Source organism: Melanotaenia boesemani, chromosome 14, assembly GCF_017639745.1.
Source record: "Melanotaenia boesemani isolate fMelBoe1 chromosome 14, fMelBoe1.pri, whole genome shotgun sequence".
In the NCBI taxonomy this organism is placed as follows: domain Eukaryota; kingdom Metazoa; phylum Chordata; class Actinopteri; order Atheriniformes; family Melanotaeniidae; genus Melanotaenia; species Melanotaenia boesemani.
In genome coordinates this window covers 22,063,272-22,082,005 of record NC_055695.1, presented here as the reverse complement: position 1 = coordinate 22,082,005, position 18,734 = coordinate 22,063,272, and the positions used below count along the sequence as shown (strand labels likewise).

The window sequence follows — 18,734 nt, the reverse complement described above, 5'->3', positions numbered from 1 at the left end:
GATAATACTTCAGACATTGCAGAAACAGCTTGAAACTCAAGCTATGATATAGGCTACATGTTTATCCACAGCTCTATCCTGCCTGAACAGAAGGGAATCCATACACAATGACTTCAGAGAGCTTATTTTTCCAAGTTGGGTTTCATTTTACAGCAGAGAAAACAGACATCCTCCACTCTTCGGTGGGACTCATTCACTTCAAGACAAAGGGAACAGTCAGCTATCCTGGGAACAACTTAACCCCCTAAGGGTAAGTAGACAGTTTCAGTCAAACACGCCTTGTTTGTTCATGATTTGAAAAATAGTTTTTGTGTATGTTCAGTAGAAATGCAGTGGTGAGTGGTGCTTTTCTTTTTAAGGGTACGCTTGTAAGTTCAACAGCAGAGTCTTTAAAAAGCCAGGAATTTTAATAATATACTACTAAGGCACTGCAAAAAAAAAAAAAAAAAAGACAAGAAAAAAAGGAGGGGGGGGGGGGGGGGGGGGGGTGGCCATGTGGACCGCGAGACATACAGAAATGTTTATGAGATCTCTTGCTCTCTCTGTCCTGCATGTGGCTCAAGAAAAGAGGTTGTTTTCTCAGGACCTTTACCAGAGGGCTGGGCTTTGGTGAGATGGCTGCTCTGCTCACATGATGACAGGGAAGGAAAAAAAAAGAAAAAAAAAAACTGAGGAGGGAGGGCAGAGTCTGGATTTGGGAAGGCCTTTTTTTCCAGTCCTTCTTCTCTTTCAGTTTATAGGTTCCCCACAAACACACCCACACGTGGACACGCATACACACAATAGCAGATCCCAGTAGACAAAGTCAGGATGTGACATCAGTTACAGGAAGAGAAGCCAAACACATTTTTTTTTCTTTTGTAACTGTGTTGTCTGTGCTGCTGAGTAATTTTGGAGTCTCTCGGACTGCTGGTGATCAGCACAGAGAAGATTCAAAGGAACTATAGGAGACAGAAGAGTTGGTCCTGACCTCTCCTGGGAGTTTAATCCTCCCTGAACTCCTCACAACTTTCCACCACATTCCAGCTCTCTGCTGTAGGATTTCAAATCAGGTACAGTGCAGAAAGCTTTTTCCATTCTGTAACCTCCAGCTCTTTCTTTTTGTCGGGTTACTGAATCCCATCTTTATGAGCTGCTATTCTTTTGTCATTTGAATAAGGACTTTTAAGTGTCCAATGGTGAATTCCATAAAGACCAGGAAAACATGCATGAAGAATCTGCCAGTCAGAGTATGTGATCAGACATGCTTCAGCCTGAGGCTACGTGCAGAGATGCAACGAAAGGAAAACTCAAGTAAATTTATCCCACACCTTTTCTTTAAGTCATTTTGTCATTGCTAATCTTCCTTATTCTGTTTAATTCCTCCCCTTTGTCCTTTTTAAGCTTTGCTTTTGCTCTGTAAACCATTTTGAGTTTCATTTCAGCTTGAAAAGTGCTATTTAAACAAAGTTAAGTTGCTCTGTCTGTCAATCTCATTGACATTGTTTCATGATTGATTGGAGCGTTGTTTTCCTGAGTTGTCAAACAAATCTGTGTAACTGTGGCCTTTCTGAAGCCTTTTTGTTATGAACCATCTTATGACCACGTATTCATGCTCCCCCAGTGGTGAGTTTTAACTCCAATCACACACTATGAAAGCTGGACGGGAAAACACACCCCTTGTCTATAATTTTGCTGTTTGCATTTAGTCTCAGTACAGAACAAAACCCAGGCAAGCATAAACTGAAGAGACATGCAACATCACTGTGGAGTGTGACTTCTGGAAAAATCATCAACAAAAACTATCAACAGTGCTTGGTGTATAATTTTTGCACAGCTGATTATTAAAAGACAGAAACTTCTGCTTACTTAGGTCACAGTAGCTACATTAAAGCAACCAACCACAGGAAACAATGAGATCTGTTGTTCAAAATGGGACACATGACACAAATGCGGATACAGTATCATGTTGCAACCATAGTCTTCAGTGTGACTTTGCGTCACATCTGTAAAGGCAAAATGTGTTCTCAAAACAATTAACTGAAATGCATGTTTCAACAAAATGTTGCTTTGGTGCCAGAACAAAATCAAACCTTAATTTTAATCCATTCATCTTCTCTTTCTATCTTATTAAGATTATTTATTATTTTGATAGTTTTATGGAATTAGCCATTGAGTTTATGCTTATATTTAGTTTATATTTTAATACCAATGAGGGATTTAGGGGGAAAAATTAGTAATATGTTTTGTTTTGGTTGAAATTGACTCTTGTTTTTGTAAATTTTATTCTTTTTCCACCAACTTTAGATTGTTCTCTGACTAAATTAAACAGTGATATTTCTTTCAGGTGAGGAGATTTCTCTGATTCTTTTACAGTGAGTCACAATGTGGCAGACATTTTTTTCTTTTTTCTTTTTAAGTTATGCTTCATTTTAGTTGCCTGGTTCTTGCTCCAGAAAATTGTTTCTATTTTTAGTGATGAAAGTCTTGTGATAAAATCATCTTGGTCACACCATAATACCATAAGAGCCAATAAAGGCACATTTTTTTGGTTTGTCCTCTGTAAGTGGTTAATTTTTTTTATAGAGCAAAGACACATTCAAAACATATCAAACTTCAGTAATGTGCAGGACTATACTTAGGCCTGCATGACTCAGGTTAACATATTTCATGGTTTCTATGGTTTGCAGGGTTTTCTCTTTAAAACATCTTTTGGTTTGACAGTGACAGAATTAACCAGAGGGCTGACAGGAAATGGATAACTAACATCTCTGTTGTTCTGCTTCAACAGAGACATCCCACCAGCAAAAGCAAGGACTCCCTGCAATCTTTAAATGACAGACACTGACCTCCTGTGACCTGCTTTCAGCCAGCCCGTTTCCCTCTCTTTATCATACTCAACCTAATTTTTATTCTGGAGAAGCTATTTTCCCCTTATCTTAGGGGAAACGACTGAGTCAATGGCACTGTGTCTTGGCCAAGTATTCAGCAAAGACAAAACATTCAGGCCAAGGAAGCGGTTTGAGCCCGGCACGCAGCGCTTCGAACTCTACAAGAAGGCTCAGGCTTCTCTCAAGTCTGGCTTGGACCTGAGGAAAGTGGTTCAGCTGCCGGAGGGAGAAAACATGAATGACTGGGTAGCGGTTCATGTGGTGGATTTTTTCAATAGGATCAACCTAATCTATGGCACCGTGAGTGAGTACTGCACAGAGCGCACATGTCCCATCATGTCCGGGGGACTCAGGTATGAGTACAGATGGCAGGATGGTGATGACTACAAAAAACCCACCAAGCTGCCAGCTCTCAAGTACATGAATCTGCTGATGGACTGGATAGAGTCGCTCATCAATAATGAGGACATCTTCCCCACCAGAGTAGGTGTGTGTGAGGAGTGTAAAATGATGCTGCTATTGAGTGCTTAACCTCAGTAATGACTATCTCCATTAATGTTGTGCTGCATCAGTGCCGTTCTTCTTCATTAAGCTTTCAAAAACAATGATGAGCGGTTAATTAAACAATGCTGCTGACATTTAGAGTGGAATCGATAACAATGCCATTATTTTTATTTCAGTGACAATAATCAGCTATTAGAATGAGAATTATCTACATAATGGGAGGTGTAACTCAGAAGTTCGCACTAAAAAAAACATATCCTGTGTCTGCAACAATCTAGTACCTATCTACAGATATTTTGTACGACTTTTTTATAAGAGGACCCAGGTTTCCTTTGAACATTGTGGCAACACAAGGGTCAGGTGAGATAAATCTTCCCACAGATATGAGTAGATTTTGTGTGTTAATTAACCCCTGGCAAGTTGTTTCAGCTCCTTTTGCTTATTATTCTCACTTTCCACCTTAAGCCTGAGGTAGAATGAGCAACACCAGCATGCTAGAGTCCAGTAATTCTCATAACCCTTTTTGTGCTAGATTAATTATATTAATTGTATAAATAAGGACTTTATGTACCACTTGTTGTCAGTTAAGGGGTATACCAGGATCCAAGTGCAGACAGTGCTGAGCACAGGTGAACAGTTTTATTGGATTCTACCTGGGGAAACTATTCTCTGCTAGAGCTGAGCAGAAGAAAGGAGTGGCTGTGATAGGGAGGCAGGTTTACTGTAGGTTCCTGAGAAGAACAATCAAATGATTAGCAAAAATTCTGGACTGAGACAAACTGATTTTAGAATGGTCGAGTGCTTTTACCACCTGGGTAAACCAGCAGTCTGGCAATGACTGGAAGGCCAAGCAGGAATAAATACTGCCCAGATTGGAATGATGAGGTGCAGGTGTAGATCTCAGTTAGCAGGGAAACAGAGAGGTAATCCCACCATAGCCACACGCCAGAGCAGGGACATGGGCTATAACACCTTTTGGGCTACTGCACCTGTACAGAGATATTTGTAATAATATTTCTCTAAAAAGGGCGTTTGTCAATTCTTCAACACAAAGCACAGAGATAAGCCTATCAACTGAGAGGTCTCACAATTAAAATATTGATTTAACTTTAATTTTGGTAAAAGTACCTGTCCCACTAAAGCATTTTAAAAACAACATAACAGCTGAACAAAGTGCTGCACAATAAATGTAAAAAAGAGAGGAAAAAAAAGCATAAAAACAGTGCAAATTAATGATCAAAAAGAACAATGAAACGGGTATAAATGACTAGATAGGACCTATAAGAAATTTAAAATAACAGTAAAGTATTATGTTATAGACCCTACCTTTTTCTCAGTGTGCTGCAAAGTATTGGCTGGTTACAGGAGTGGAACTCATACACTGAAGCCTTGATTTCTGTTTCCCTTCTTCACTTTAGGAGTCCCTTTTCCTAAGAATTTCCAACAGGTGTGCAAGAAGATCCTGAGTCGTCTCTTCAGGGTGTTTGTGCATGTTTACATCCATCACTTTGACAGCATCTGCAGTATGGGTGCAGAGGCCCACATCAATACCTGTTACAAGCATTACTACTACTTCATTTCAGAGTTCAGCCTCATCGAAAACTCTGAACTGGAGCCCCTGGTGAGTCATCAGTGCGACTTCAGATGTTTGAGTGAGAGGTAATGGGGCATGAGAAAAATGAACATTACCAAATGGGAGAATTATCAGAATCACTCTTATAGCCCTTCTCCAGTCAGGGAATATCTGCCATCCTGTCATTTATAACCTTGTGCATGCGAGATGGGGTTAGGTTTTTATGTATGTACAAAGTGAAGAAAATAACAGTAATTTCCCACCCTGACTAAACAGTCACTCTGCTTCATTGTGAGGTTACAAAACGTGAAATGTGTACCCACAACAATAAATTTCCAACTACTTTTTCTGATACTGGGAATGGATTTAATGTTCATTTGTTCCCCTCAATTTTCCATCATGTCAGCAAACCGAGCCACAATATATATGTATATATCAGTGGTGTAGTCTAGTTTATTCTAGTGGGTATACTCTGATCCCCCCCCACCATCCCACCCTCATACATCATGTCCTGGTGTAACTTCTGTCCCACTGCACCCTTCCCAAAGCAGCAACTGCTCATAAATGTATACTTTGCTTATGAGCACCACAGTAATTATTAAAGTTTGCATCCACACATAACTGAGATCATGAAAGATTGGTTATGTGTTATCTAAATGTAAACAACACAAGATGTTTAACAGCCATTCCTTTCCTCATCGGGATCCTTCGCCCCAGGAGCTTTGGACTGGGGGTTGTTGCCACGGTGATTGCCCTTGTCCCAGTGGCTGGGGTGTTTGCACTGCAGTCCTACAGCTGTGATGTGGACTCTGGTCTGCCCTGATCTGGGTGGTTGCTGTGCTGGCCTCTGTGGAAATGGGTGGGCTGGCTCTTGGTGTGATCAGATCCCCAAGATATTGTTTCCTCACAGCGGCGTCAAGCCAGATGTTTATTACTTTTATTATTTTTGTACTAAGAAACAGAAATGAGGGAGTTCATGTTTATGTATAATGTAGGGAGGGGGGATGGCTCTTTTTGGTCATACATGTGGACGTCTGTGTGATTGTGAGAGAGACAATGATGGGTGTATTTTTAAATTGCTATGTCATATAGTGTGTGAAGGCTTGTTTTACTTTAATATGCATACATTTTTTTCATCATGTAAAGCACTTTGTGTTGCCTTTGGCAAGAAAAATGCTTTATAAATTAAGTTTGATGTGAACTGATTAACAGCTGCACTTTAATTAACCACTGAATAGCCACTGACAGAACAAGATAAATCCATTTTCAATAAATAAAAATTCATGAAAACATATAGAGGCAAACATTCCACTCTTGAAATAGCTTGAATAATGAGACAACTACACATAACACACGTAAGTTATTTATTTGATGGTGTCCTTATTAATGGACATTTAGGATGACTATGAATTGTCTTCATTTTTATTTAAATGGTAAATGGTAAATGGTCCGTATTTATATAGCGCTTTACTGTACCTGGGATGATACCCAAAGCGCTTTACATTATACATCACATTCACCCATTCACACACACATTCACACACTGATGGCGGAAGCTGCCATGCAAGGCGCTCGACCACGACCCATCAGGAGCAATTAGGGGTTCGGTGTCTTGCCCAAGGACACCTCGACATGAACCTGACTTGGCCGAGGATCGAACCGGCAACCCTCGGGTTACAAGACGACCGCTCTACCTTGCTGAGCCATGCCATAATAACCATAATAACAGGCTAATATAGCATTAACTTTGTACATTTAAATAGTTTCTGCCAGCTTTAAATGTCCAACATTTACCTAACTTTCCATTTCTCCACTCCAACCAAAGATGCCTGTTTTTAAATTCCCCTACCTGATTCTCACTCCACAAGACCGGCCAGGTCGAAGTCTCTTCTACGAGCACACACACACAGAGAGAGAGAGAACAGCAGTATGAAACCACCATTTTAGTTAGCTAGTTTTATATAATTTAATATGCCAATCACCTGCTGTTTAACACGCGAATTCCACTCACGGGGGCCCCATTTCAGAAACCGGGTTAAACAAACTGAGTTTAAAGCGCAACTCTGGGTTGATCAATTCTGAGTTTTCACTAAACCCGCTTTCTGAAACGGGGCCCAGGTTGGACGACAGCGTCAGGCTCTCCTCCCTGCCTGTAACTGTGTAACTGTAGTGTCCCCCGAATCGACAGTGGAAACAGAACCAGTAGCAACACACTCACTGACACACTGAAACAGTGTGATTTGACTTTGCTTTCTTATCATTTTTTTTCTCTGCATTCCCTCTCCATTAACTACTCGTACTGCCCAAAAAATCTTCCTCTTCTTTTTCTGCTGCTGCTGCATCTTCTTCTTCCTCTCATCCGCCACTCTTTAATTCGTGGTTGTCTAGCAACCAGCCACCAGCTGTTAAGGAACGCAGGGCAGGATCAGGACAGATGGCCAAGCTGCTTTCTCTCTGCGGTGGCTCAACGTCACTTTTGACGGAATTCCTCATGGTCTAAACTGGCCAGCTTTGTGGCTAATTTATGACCGAGAAAGTGAAAGTTATGTCACAAAACATGTGACGTATCTTTGAACATTTTTTAGTAGTTATACGGAAACTTGTGACCTTTTCTAGTGGGTATACGGCGTATACCTGCGTATCACCAAGACTACACCACTGATATAAATATATATATTTATGTGTGTGTGTGTGTGTGTGTGTGTGTGTGTGTGTGTGTGTGTGTGTGTGTGTGTGTGTGTGTGTGTGTGTGTGTAGATTTGATGAGTTAACTTATCCTATATGTTCTTTTTTTCAGAAAGAAATGACAGAGAAGATATGCAACTGAACAGAGCCAAGAGTTTCCAAGATGTTGTTATCTGAGACCAATGAGAAAACATCAGCTTCAAAACACTCCAGACAAACAAAATATACTCCAGGCAAACAGCTTTATATCTATTTGTTTGGATGGGTTCCTATATATACCCAGAAGGACCATCAAATAACCACTCTTCTTCAGATGGTGGCATTGTACCTTTACGGAAGGTTTTACTTCACTCATTATGGTGCTGTGATGTCTTTATACATCTTTGTGTTAGTTTATGACACCATCCTGCATTTTCTGTACTTGTATATTGTCCTTTCCCTTGTGCATGTGGCTTGGTTTGATCTTATATGTGTTTTGACATACAGTGCTTGATTACTGTGTGTTAGTATTTTATGAGTTTTTCTTGTTTAAATGCTTTTAAATGGACATAATATTGTGCATTAGACTTTGATTTGCAGTAGTATCAAATGTCAGACATCTCGAACTCAAAATCTGAAAACTCAAAAAGTTATTATTATTATTATTATTATTTTCCGACGGGTGATGATTACTGGCAGGAATGATCTCCCGTATCTTTCTGTGTTGCAATGGACTTGATGAAGCCTCTTACTGAACACACGCTGCTGTTTCTTCACAGTGTTGTGTAGAGGATGTGAAGAATTGTCTATTATTTTCAGCAGCTTGTGCAGCATTCTTTTTTTTTCTGACTCCAGATTTATCCCCAGCACAAAACCAGCCTTCTTGAGCAGTTGGTTCAGCTCTGTAAGTCTGTGCTACTAATGCTGCTGCCCCAGCAGATGGCTGCGAAAGCTGATTGCACTTTCCACAACAAACTTGTAAAAGATATGCAACATTTTGGTGCAGACAATGAATGATTTTAATGAATACTACTACTACTGTTATTACTAAATAATAATAATAATAATGTTAAGTATATAAGTAACGTCTTAAATGAGCGCATGTGGGTAAATAAAGGCCATCGTCATGCTTTAAAATTCCCAACTGCGTGGCGTGAAGCGTGACGAATCAAATCACGTGACTTTTAAGCCAATGGAAAAAACAGGAATGCAGAAACAGGCGGAGCAAAACTCTATGTGTTTTCCCGCCCTGTACGTCACTGGCTGTCTGACTGATCTCAGTTAGCAATGGGAGCTTACATCAGCTGGCAGAGGCTGTGACAGAAGGGATTTGGCTGGTGTGGAACCCAGGTTAGACTAGTTTATTGTTTAGACTTTCCGCGCAGTCTAAATGCAGTCAAGCTAATGGACAATAATCGGACAAGCTAACAAGTGTTCATGCTAGCTAGCTATTTAGCTAGCTGGGGCTAACGACAATAATTCTTCAGAAAGAAGCTAACGCAAACCTACCCTTATTGTGATTTTTAAACACATTATTCCTCGACGGTAAATTTAGGTCTTTGCAACATTACTTAAGTTAAGGACTAGATACTTGTTGAGTACCCAGCTGTCAGTACAGCTTGGATTTGATGCGGTTTCGTGTTTGGTAACTGATTTTCTAGTGCTTTCGCTAACATTTACTTTGTATGATGCTAAACCACACATTTAATCAGCTGTTTGGTATGTAGACTGTTTTATTTCTCTGTGACTACAGTCAAAATTAAACAAAATATTATTGTAAAATAATAATAATAATAATAATAAAAAACACATACGCCAGGATACGTACGTGGGTGATTATTAGCCTGGTAGTATTATACTCTGATCCTTTGACTTACCACCGCTTTTCACGGGTTTATTATTGCCTACAACGAAACCTCTGTAATGTGTTAGTGACTGAGTATTTTTGTGCTGTACTCTCAGTTGGTAGATATGGTGAGGCACAGCGTAATGACGGAGCTTCAAACCATCCAGCAGTCTCTCCAGGTTTGATCTGCTCTCTTATTACCAGAATTGTTGACATACTGCCAATGTTATCTGCTTTGAAACTTGGATGTTTCATCATTTTCCATGAGTCATGCGCTGCTTGTAAAGGCTTCTGGTATTGTCCAGGGTTAGATAAGGCCTGAAATGGTGTTTCCTGGATTCCCATCAGCCCACGGTTATAGCATTTTGCGAAAGAGGAAGATAAAGACAAACGTTTTTATAATAGAAATTCAACCATATAATTGGAGTGTTTTTGATCTTTTTTTTTAAAATCCAGGCCTGTTTTGAAGATTCTGTTACAACCCTAAAGGCTCTTTTCAGAATATAAAAAAAACATTGCTAAATTATCAGTAGTGAACAGTCAGTCCAAAATTTTGCACAGTTTCTTGTGCTTTCTCTGCTTCACCACCACTTGATCCCTCTGGCTACTCTGGCACTTTCCCTTCCTCTCTGTCCCTCTCATGCGGCCTCCTTTCTGTTACAGGGTAACTCCCTGGGTATGGGCCAAGTAGGGGGAAAACAGGAGAATGGGAACACCACAGAGGAACAACAGCACATCTCCCAAGGCCCAGCAGGTACACCAGCTGTGTTATTTGTGCAGTTATGCAACTTACTGTTGTAGAAGACACTGTCAAAATGTGTGCAGTTTGAAACTAACTTGTTTGCATGTGTATTCTTCTTTGCTATTGCAGAGATGGCGACAAGCCAGCCAGTGAACATCCCAGATGCAGCGAAAAGAAAGAAGAAGAAACGAACTAGAGCGACAGACAGCTCCACAGGCACTTTTGATGGTAATAAAGCTGAGATTATAGCAGGAAATGGGCAGCGTGTGCAAAAGAAAGATAAATCTATCTTTATTTATTACTTAATAAACATCAACTGAGCTCTCATGCACTATTTTTCAGATCTCTACAAATTGACAGATGAGGTGCTTGGTCAAGGAGCATATGCTAAAGTTCAAGGATGTGTGAGCCTGCAGAATGGACAGGAGTTTGCAGTGAAGGTATATGGGGATGCTTGTGTTTCTAAAGATTTAAACTTGTACTTTTTTCTTATTGATAAGTAAGATTGAGATACTTTTTATGCAGTCATTATTTCTGTGTTATATCTTACAAAGATCATAGAAAAAAGTGCGGGGCACAGTCGCAGCAGAGTATTTCGAGAAGTGGAGACTCTCTACCAGTGTCAAGGAAACAAGTGAGTGTCTTTGATCTGAGCTTCTTTTTTTTCCCCATAAAACTAAAAGCGTAGATTTTAAATAGATTTAAAAAAAAAACTTTTTACAGAAACATTTTGGAGCTGATCCAGTTCTTTGAAGACAACTCCTGCTTTTATTTGGTATTTGAAAAGCTGCGTGGAGGCAAGTATGAATGAAGCAGCAATTATGCCATCTTTACACATTCACTTAGATATATGTTTTTTAATAATTTACTATAAAAGTGGAAAGGTTACAACAGGTGACTCTTTTATTCCTACAGGCTCCATTCTTACACACATTCAGAACCGTAAGCACTTTGATGAACTGGAGGCCAGCAAGGTAGTCAGGGACATTGCCCTAGCTCTTGACTTTCTACACACAAAGGGTAGGTTGAGTTACAAACAACTATTTTACCAAAGTTGTTGTTGTTGTTTTTTTTCTTGGGATTACTGTTTTATTTTCAACAGGTATTGCCCACAGAGACCTTAAGCTGGAAAACATACTCTGTGAATACACTGATCAAGTAAGTGGCATTTAAAGTTTTCAGGAAACCTTTAGTTATTCCTTAAGGCAGCCTTTCCCAGACTGAGAGTTTCATAATAATTTCAGGGGGTTGCCAGATCATTGTAAAAAATATTAAAAATCTAGATTTGGCATTATGTCACAGAAAAAGCAGATTTGGGGCATGTAGGTGCTTTGTTACAGTGGTGAACTGAATAAACTAAAAAAAAACATTTTTATTTTCTTTATTTGTGAAATAAAGCTTTATGTTTAGTATTTTTTTTTATCATCAGGTGACCAGAACCAAAGTTATGGTGTCTTTTTTTAAAAACACAAATTTGTCCCGATCTTGGCGAGAAAAGCTGATTTTCAGCATCTGGGTGCTTTGCCACAGCCAACACCAGTTATGTTATCTTGGGGGTAAAGGATCATAAAGTTTGCTTTAAGGTATAGATTATAACAGAATAAAATTTGTTTGTTTCCTCCATCTCTCTACTCAGGTGTCACCAGTAAAGATCTGTGACTTTGATCTGGGAAGTGGTGTAAAGCTCAGCAGTGCTTGTACTCCCATAACAACTCCAGAGCTCACCACACCGGTAACATATTACAGCATAAAATTCCACACAGACCCAATCTTATTGGCAAAAACTGACTTGCTGCTTCCACACACTAATGTTTTTTCTCATTTTCTTAGTGTGGCTCAGCAGAGTATATGGCTCCAGAAGTAGTGGAAGTGTTCACCGATGAAGCCTCCTTTTATGACAAGCGCTGTGACTTGTGGAGTCTTGGTGTCATCCTCTACATCCTGTTGAGTGGAAGCCCCCCCTTCACAGGCCACTGTGGCACGGACTGTGGCTGGGACCGTGGAGAAACATGCAGAGCGTGTCAGGTATGCTTGCTCCATTAGCTTCTTTGTGCTCCATGTTTCCCAGATTAAATGTTCATAATCCAATCCTGAAACTCTACACTGTTCAGTTATCTCAAATGAGGTGAGTGGTGATCTAGTGGTTAGAGAGGTGGACTTTGGGCTGTAGTACCCAGGTTCAAGTCCCTGGCCTGGCAATGAAGGTGAACCCTGAGCAAGACTTAACCTGCGCTGAGTAGTGGGTGCTAAAATATTGCCTTCTAGTAAGAGAGATAGGTAAAACAGAGGCTAATTTTCCAATTGTTATTATTATTTTTAAGGGTTGAAACAGGGAAGAAGAGTCTAATCAAATCTGATTTATTTATATTTCACAACGGAAGAAAAACCAAAATATTGAGAAATTCACATCTACAATTTTGGAACAATGCTACAGTTTAAACAGAATCAGAATATTATAATTGTGATATTTCTCCCTATCAGTATTATTGTTATGTCATCCTTACGTTTGGACCACTCCTGGTGGTTGAAAGGAAAGTATCTGAAATGGTTTGTGTGCATGCATGTGTTGCCATGCATTTGGTTGCAGCTTTTACAGCAGGAATTTTTTCAGGTTTTCCTAATCTTAAATGAAAACAAATGATATATCAGTGACTTTTGGAATGATTGCATAACAAATCAATATGTTTTCAGAGTAACGCAAGGGTTCTGGGTTCATGCATTGGCTTTTTCCCCTTTGCTTTTTGTGTAATCAGAAAATGATGGGTGGAGTAAACAATCAAAATAATCTTAATCTTGATGCTCTGTAGAAATAAACACATGTATTATAATCAATAGAGGGAAACAAGAATTGAGTGTAGATTGTACATTCATAGATGGTAAATGGGCTTCAAATAATCTCATGCCCACTACCCTGGCTAAATCATTTTTGTTATGTCAGGATTTGTGCATGTCAGCTCTTATTTGTTGGTAGCCTTCAGGTTAGATGTTACTCACCTGACAATCTGAGACTTTCATTTTAATCCATATGTTTACTTGCAGAAGGCTACATCTGTGATTCTGCATTGCTGTAATATAAGTACATTACAGCGATGCTGGCCGCTTACACCGCATGTTGTCTGACTCTTTTCTCAGAGTCACCTGTTTGACAGCATTCAGCAGGGAAAATATGAGTTTCCAGAGAAGGACTGGGCCCATATCACAGAGGGAGCCAAAGATCTAATCTCCAAGCTTTTGGTTCGGGATTCTACTCTACGCCTCAGTGCTGCTCAGGTTCTCAAGCACCCTTGGGTGCAGGGGGTGGGTTATCACTGCATTTGTTTGTCAAAATATTTGTTTTGTGACTTTTCTATTTGCATTCCTTCTACTAATCTGATGTTGCTTTTACATTATTCTAAGCTGTGAGCATTAAATTATTCTTCCATTTTCATACAGAATGCACCAGAGAGAGGTCTTCCAACTCCTCGTGTTCTACAGAGGTTTGTCTTATACAGTTGTAGGTTTATAATGTGCTTTAAAAACAAAAATGCATTTCAAATTGAGGAAGTAGTTCTGCAGAACTTTCTAATAAGCCATTTTTTATTTGAGAGGAGCTAACAATCATTCTTTTGAATTTTGCTGATTACATTTCTAATTAGCACATAAGACCAGGTAGGATTAAGAAAACATGCTGCAAAAAATTGGTAGATATATATTACATTGCATCTTCTATTTCTTCTTCTTTTGTTTTCTAGGAATAGCAGCACCAAAGACCTGACACAGTTTGCGGCAGAAGCCATTGCCTTTAACCGGCAGCTATCCCAGCATGACGAGCAGCAGGAGGACGTCGGTGCTATTGTTTGCTCCATGAGGCTGTCTCCTCCTTCCAACTCCAGACTGGCCCGCAGACGGGCACAGTCAAATGCTCTACGCAGCAGGGACTTCGTACCCACTTCTGATGACCCCGCAGCCTAGCATATCGGCACAACTTTGCCCATCTTGTTTTCTGAGGGATTTCAGCTTCCACCTGCACCTCTTTGAGTGTTTTTTTTGTCTTCACAGGGAGCCTTGTAGGATCAGCCACACTTTATCAGAGGTGACAGACCGTTTCTGGTGCTAAAGCTCTTCTTCATGGCCAGTAATCTTATCATCTAGATGGCATTTGGGCACCAGCAAGACCGTTAATCCTCAGCTACCACTTCCTAATTGAAAACAGTTTTAAGCTGCCTGAGTTTAAGCAACAACTGTCTCATGTGAGAGCAGCCATTGGCTTTTTAAAATGAATATAAAATTATGTACAGATTTATTTATGGCTTATGATGATCCAGAACAACAAAAACCTCTCAATGCCAGCAGGTTGTATTAAAGTACATATCATTACCAGAACAGCATTTTAGAGGTTTTGAACAGTTGTGCAACGTTTGCTGTCCAAATGCAACATCCATTTTTTTTTATGGGTTTTATTTCTCTCTTTGTGAAGCTGTGAATTGGTTTTTTGTAGCTTAAATGCTATTTAGTTACTGATAAAAAGGGATTATCTTTGCTTTTTACAAGCATATTTGTGTATGTGATTTAATGCATGTGGGTGTATTTAAAAGATAGAGATGGATGACACTTGGAGGAGACTGGGCTTTTTTATATTTTTTTAAATTCATATCTTTTAAAGTGATTATATGATATACTACACAACTACCTGAAAGCACGGGTAGAACTAATATAAAGTTTAGGAAGGAGAAGGGATATTGATGATCTTACTATATCTAGCTTTCACTTCAACACAAGCTACCTGTAGCACTGAAGTACTTTAAAATGTTTTTTTTTTTTACCTGAATGCGAAGAATCTTATAATTTAAAGCATCTGTTTTAGTCCAACAATATGAATTAGACAATTATAGTAATATTTCTCCTTTTTAGAGGTAACACTAGTTCTCACTGAACTTAAGTTTTTACTTTAAAATTACAGCTGGAAGAGGACTTGCTTGTTGTCTTTGTGATTTGGTATCGCAGAGAATTTTCAGTCTGGATGACTTAAATTTGTTGGTGCTTTAACTTAAAGGGGTCTCAGATTTGTTAATAGCTGATGTTACACTTGATAACAAGGAAATAGTATTCTATACTGGGATTGGATTTATTTTTATAAGAGTATTTGTATTTTTAGTTTTGTATTTAGTTCTGTGAATGTGCCAATAGAAAGAATGATGAACAACCAAGGCTTTTTTTTTTTCTTTTTCTTTGTTTTTTTTTCTAGTTTCATCACTTGAGGAACCAGCCTGTGTTTTAACTAGGTCTCTGATAGCAGTGTGTTTGGGTTCTAGTTCCTTTAACCCTGTTATCTTTATGTCTTAAAAAACACATCCCCTTACCTCACCTTGTTGCCATGGACACCCATCCCTATAGCAACTAAGGGCCTTCATAGTCTGGCGGGAATTGTCAGAGATTTGCTGAGAGACCACATCAGAAGACAGCCACTTGTTATGTTAAAGCCTTTGCACTGCTATTATGAATCATAAAAGAACTTGTTTGTTCGCCTGTCAGCTTGTGATGGCATCAAATGAGATACATAATTGGTATGCAATTATGGAGTCCTAAGCTCTAATGGGGTCACATACATAAAGCTGTCATGTGGAGCAAAATTTCATTGGCATGCTGTGTTCTCAATTAAAAGAAAAAAAAAATTGAAATGTTGCATCTTGTCTTATTTGTGTTGCTTCTTTTCAGACAATTTCCATTTATGACCAACTCTCACTCAAAACACTATTTTTCCATTATAGAATGGTTTGATTAATAACTTTATACAGTAAGGATAATTTTATTCTAGATAAGCACAGACGATGGCGATAACCTGACATGCTTTGTCCTTGTTAAGATTTGAAAGAAAAGAGTTATGCATGTGTGAAGCGTCTTATCAGCAGATGGCCTCTTGACAAAATACCCAGAATGATGAGTTTCTTAAATAATTAGATAATGTATATTAATGAAGTAGTACTTCGTCACATGCACTGTTACCCATCTTTTATCCAAATATTTTTAGTGTCAGATGCTGATTTGTTGAATACAAATAAGCTGAACTTAATCAGTTCATAGGCCCGTTTTGTTGGGGCTGTTTTTCTGAACGGTCCCTAAACAAGGCAAGTTTATTTGTATAGCACATTTCATACACAAGACAGTTCAAAGTGCTTTGAACTTACATTAAGAGCATTACAAATGGTGCAATGATAGCATTAAAAAAGTAGTAAAAGGCAGCAACAATTAGAAATCACAATAAAATCAGAAATTAAATTAAAATGTTTAAAAACTAAATAACTTAAAAGTTACCGTGCAGATTTCACGCATGAGAAAAGAAATGTTTTTAACCTCGATTTAAAAGTGTCTACGTTGGTGAAAGTCTATAGTGCCCCTAGCGGTCAGTGATGAGCGGTGCAGCAGCAGCTCGCTGCTGTTCACCTGCAGGAGGGAGACATCACATCCACCCTGAGGCTCCTGTTACCACGATGGAGGGACGAAACGCGGTAAAACAATCTACAGGATTACGAGTCTGAAAAAAAGGTAAGTTATTCAAAATAATGCTAATAATACTGTTGACTGGTTGCTTTAAAACGTTTTGTTAATGGTTGTGTCCTCTTTTTCTTTCTTTTTTGTGCACAACTGCCAGCATGGCCATATAAGAATCTAAAAACATTTATAGTTTATGTATTCAGCACACTTTGTTTTCAATAACTGCTCTTTATTCATGTCTAGAGCTTAAATATTTTATGAAATATTCAATAGATTATTAAAATAAATAGTTGTAAAGAATTTTAGCCACAGTTGAATGTCTGAGACATTTAAGTGACAAGATATTCAGCTTGTAAAATCTCTCATGTTACCCCTTCCTCTTCAGCCCCCTTCTCATCGTCTGATCTGTGGCTTTTGATGAGACATGGTGCTGCCTGACAAAACCTCCAGAGCATCTGCTCCCAAGAAGATCCGAGAGCAGCATGCCCTAAGGCACCAGAACCTGCCCTCCCCGGCTCTGTGCTGTGCTTGCGGCCTTTGTATCATGCTGGCTGGCATCAACATCACCTTGGTGGGAGCTTTTGCCTTTGGCACCTTCAACCCCCCCATCATCATAGGGCCTCTTCTCTTACTAGTAGCGCTGGCTTTCTTTACAGCATGCTGTGTGGTTGGCAGAAGACGCCCGGCTCACATGGTTAATAAAACCAAAGGTGGGGAAACATGGGGACTGATGGGTGTGGGGACAGCAGCTTTTGAGATGGAAACCAGTGAGCACACTCTTCAGGACACGACAGCTGTTCAGCTGAGCCCTACAAACTCCCTTAACTCCTTTCATGAGTCTGGCTCCATCTACGGGGCTGCCGCCGCTCCTCCTTCCTGTCAGGATGAAGCCGATGAACTGCAAATATCAGAGGTGTCTGACTTGTGTGTCACTTCTGAAATCAAGGAGACTACTTCCACACAGCTGATTCGTAGCATGGAATGAATATGTTTATCTATTTACAGAATGGATATGTCTGATAGAAATGACAGGACCTATTGATATTTTTAAACACTAATAAATGACCAACAGACAATAGTATGGTGGCTTTAAGGTGCACTACACACACAAAAACGTCATTCTGAATTTCTAAAATCTCTCTGGGCTTTTGGCTTTATTGAATTGCACACATCAGGGCCACTTTATTGAAGACTGAAATGTGTTCTACAACCCTTGTGACTATTATTGTGTTACAGGATATTGTTATGTGTTTATTGCTTTGTTCCAGGATATGTTCCAGGGCCAGGAAAGGAAATGGCAGCTTGTTCGTATAATTATTTATGTAAAGGGCAAAAAACCAAACGGAAAAAAAGCAGCATCCATTTAAAAGAGATTCTCCTGTATTAGTATCCCCTGGACTGAATGTGGTTAGTGTTTGCAGGACTACACTGCAGAGAGAAGAGATTCCACCAAACCTCTCTGAGTGGTAAAAGCTGCTCCTGTACAAACCTCTGCTTCATTTTCTCACAAAACCGTGACATAATTGTTGCTGTGTGCTGAGCTGTGTAACACTTGTGTTACTGTGCCATTTAAATAAAGTTTTTTGTTTCTCCTTACAAGCCAAATGTTGCCCATTACTTGGCATCAGACCCAACAGCTGCTGACAAAAGGAAGAGACCTGTTTACTCATCATCTGCTGTTCACACACAGAGCAAAATTAACCACGTGATTTCCTCACACAAGTCAACTGCTGGATAAGAAGACAAACCCCACTGCCTGCTGTTGTTGGAGTCTTTTTTTGTATTTATGGATCAAGCTGAATGAAATGCTACTGAGGCTCTGTGAGTGTCAAATCACTTAGAAATACAACTGATAGTGTTTGTGTGAGGAAGATGACATGTCTTGGTAACCTGAACTCAATTTTACTCAACTAGTAATGAGGTCATGCTGCTCTGAGTGTTAAAGGGATTCATTCAGAAAATAGTTAACTTTGGCAGCGTGCTGGAAACTGCAGCAATTTTTACACAAGATGTATTTCACTTGTGCTCATATAGTTTCTTCTTGTTTTTCAAACAGATTGTCTC

At 39.4% G+C, this 18,734-nt stretch overlaps 3 protein-coding genes across 8 annotated transcripts; all 3 read left to right on the top strand.

The window, feature by feature from the left end:
- The first annotated feature begins 182 nt into the window (after window positions 1-182).
- mob3c (MOB kinase activator 3C) lies at window positions 183-8,179 on the top strand. 6 transcript variants are annotated; one of them, XM_042005470.1, is made up of 6 exons: window positions 647-1,052; window positions 1,160-1,293; window positions 2,287-2,326; window positions 2,771-3,357; window positions 4,793-4,995; window positions 7,745-8,179. In XM_042005470.1, exons 4-6 carry the CDS (start codon window positions 2,940-2,942, stop codon window positions 7,772-7,774), a joined length of 651 nt encoding a protein of 216 aa, XP_041861404.1. In that variant the 5' UTR covers window positions 647-1,052; window positions 1,160-1,293; window positions 2,287-2,326; window positions 2,771-2,939; the 3' UTR covers window positions 7,775-8,179. The 6 variants fall into 6 exon arrangements, with proteins under 6 accessions (XP_041861405.1, XP_041861408.1, XP_041861406.1 ...); XM_042005472.1 differs by lacking the exon at window positions 2,287-2,326 and having other exon boundaries at window positions 641-1,052; window positions 7,749-8,179; XM_042005468.1 differs by lacking the exon at window positions 2,287-2,326.
- Window positions 8,180-8,685: 506 nt separating this feature from the next.
- mknk1 (MAPK interacting serine/threonine kinase 1) lies at window positions 8,686-15,046 on the top strand. Its single transcript, XM_042005464.1, has 14 exons — window positions 8,686-8,961; window positions 9,574-9,636; window positions 10,121-10,211; window positions 10,329-10,427; window positions 10,542-10,639; window positions 10,754-10,833; window positions 10,923-10,996; window positions 11,115-11,219; window positions 11,302-11,357; window positions 11,836-11,931; window positions 12,030-12,224; window positions 13,332-13,496; window positions 13,632-13,675; window positions 13,931-15,046. Exons 2-14 carry the CDS (start codon window positions 9,583-9,585, stop codon window positions 14,148-14,150), a joined length of 1,377 nt encoding a protein of 458 aa, XP_041861398.1. The 5' UTR covers window positions 8,686-8,961; window positions 9,574-9,582; the 3' UTR covers window positions 14,151-15,046.
- A 2,013-nt stretch (window positions 15,047-17,059) lies between these two features.
- Window positions 17,060-18,221, top strand: LOC121653457 (transmembrane protein 275-like). The gene is made up of 2 exons (XM_042006969.1): window positions 17,060-17,583; window positions 17,939-18,221. The coding sequence occupies exons 1-2, from the start codon at window positions 17,095-17,097 to the stop codon at window positions 18,035-18,037; spliced, it is 588 nt and encodes a 195-aa protein (XP_041862903.1). The 5' UTR covers window positions 17,060-17,094; the 3' UTR covers window positions 18,038-18,221.
- Window positions 18,222-18,734: the final 513 nt, after the last annotated feature.

Bases quoted from the DNA above. Each gene is read 5' to 3' on its own strand.
- mob3c (XM_042005471.1), top strand. From the start codon at position 2,940: ATGGCACTGTGTCTTGGCCAAGTATTCAGCAAAGACAAAACATTCAGG. The intron at 3,358-4,792 runs GTGTGTGTGAGG...TCTTCACTTTAG, and splicing joins CATCTTCCCCACCAGAGTAG to GAGTCCCTTTTCCTAAGAAT. The intron at 4,996-7,744 runs GTGAGTCATCAG...TCTTTTTTTCAG, and splicing joins ACTCTGAACTGGAGCCCCTG to AAAGAAATGACAGAGAAGAT.
- mknk1 (XM_042005464.1), top strand. From the start codon at position 9,583: ATGGTGAGGCACAGCGTAATGACGGAGCTTCAAACCATCCAGCAGTCT. The intron at 11,358-11,835 runs GTAAGTGGCATT...CTCTCTACTCAG, and splicing joins TCTGTGAATACACTGATCAA to GTGTCACCAGTAAAGATCTG. The intron at 11,932-12,029 runs GTAACATATTAC...TCATTTTCTTAG, and splicing joins CTCCAGAGCTCACCACACCG to TGTGGCTCAGCAGAGTATAT.
- LOC121653457 (XM_042006969.1), top strand. From the start codon at position 17,095: ATGGTGCTGCCTGACAAAACCTCCAGAGCATCTGCTCCCAAGAAGATC. The intron at 17,584-17,938 runs GTGTCTGACTTG...GCTTTGTTCCAG, and splicing joins ATGAACTGCAAATATCAGAG to GATATGTTCCAGGGCCAGGA.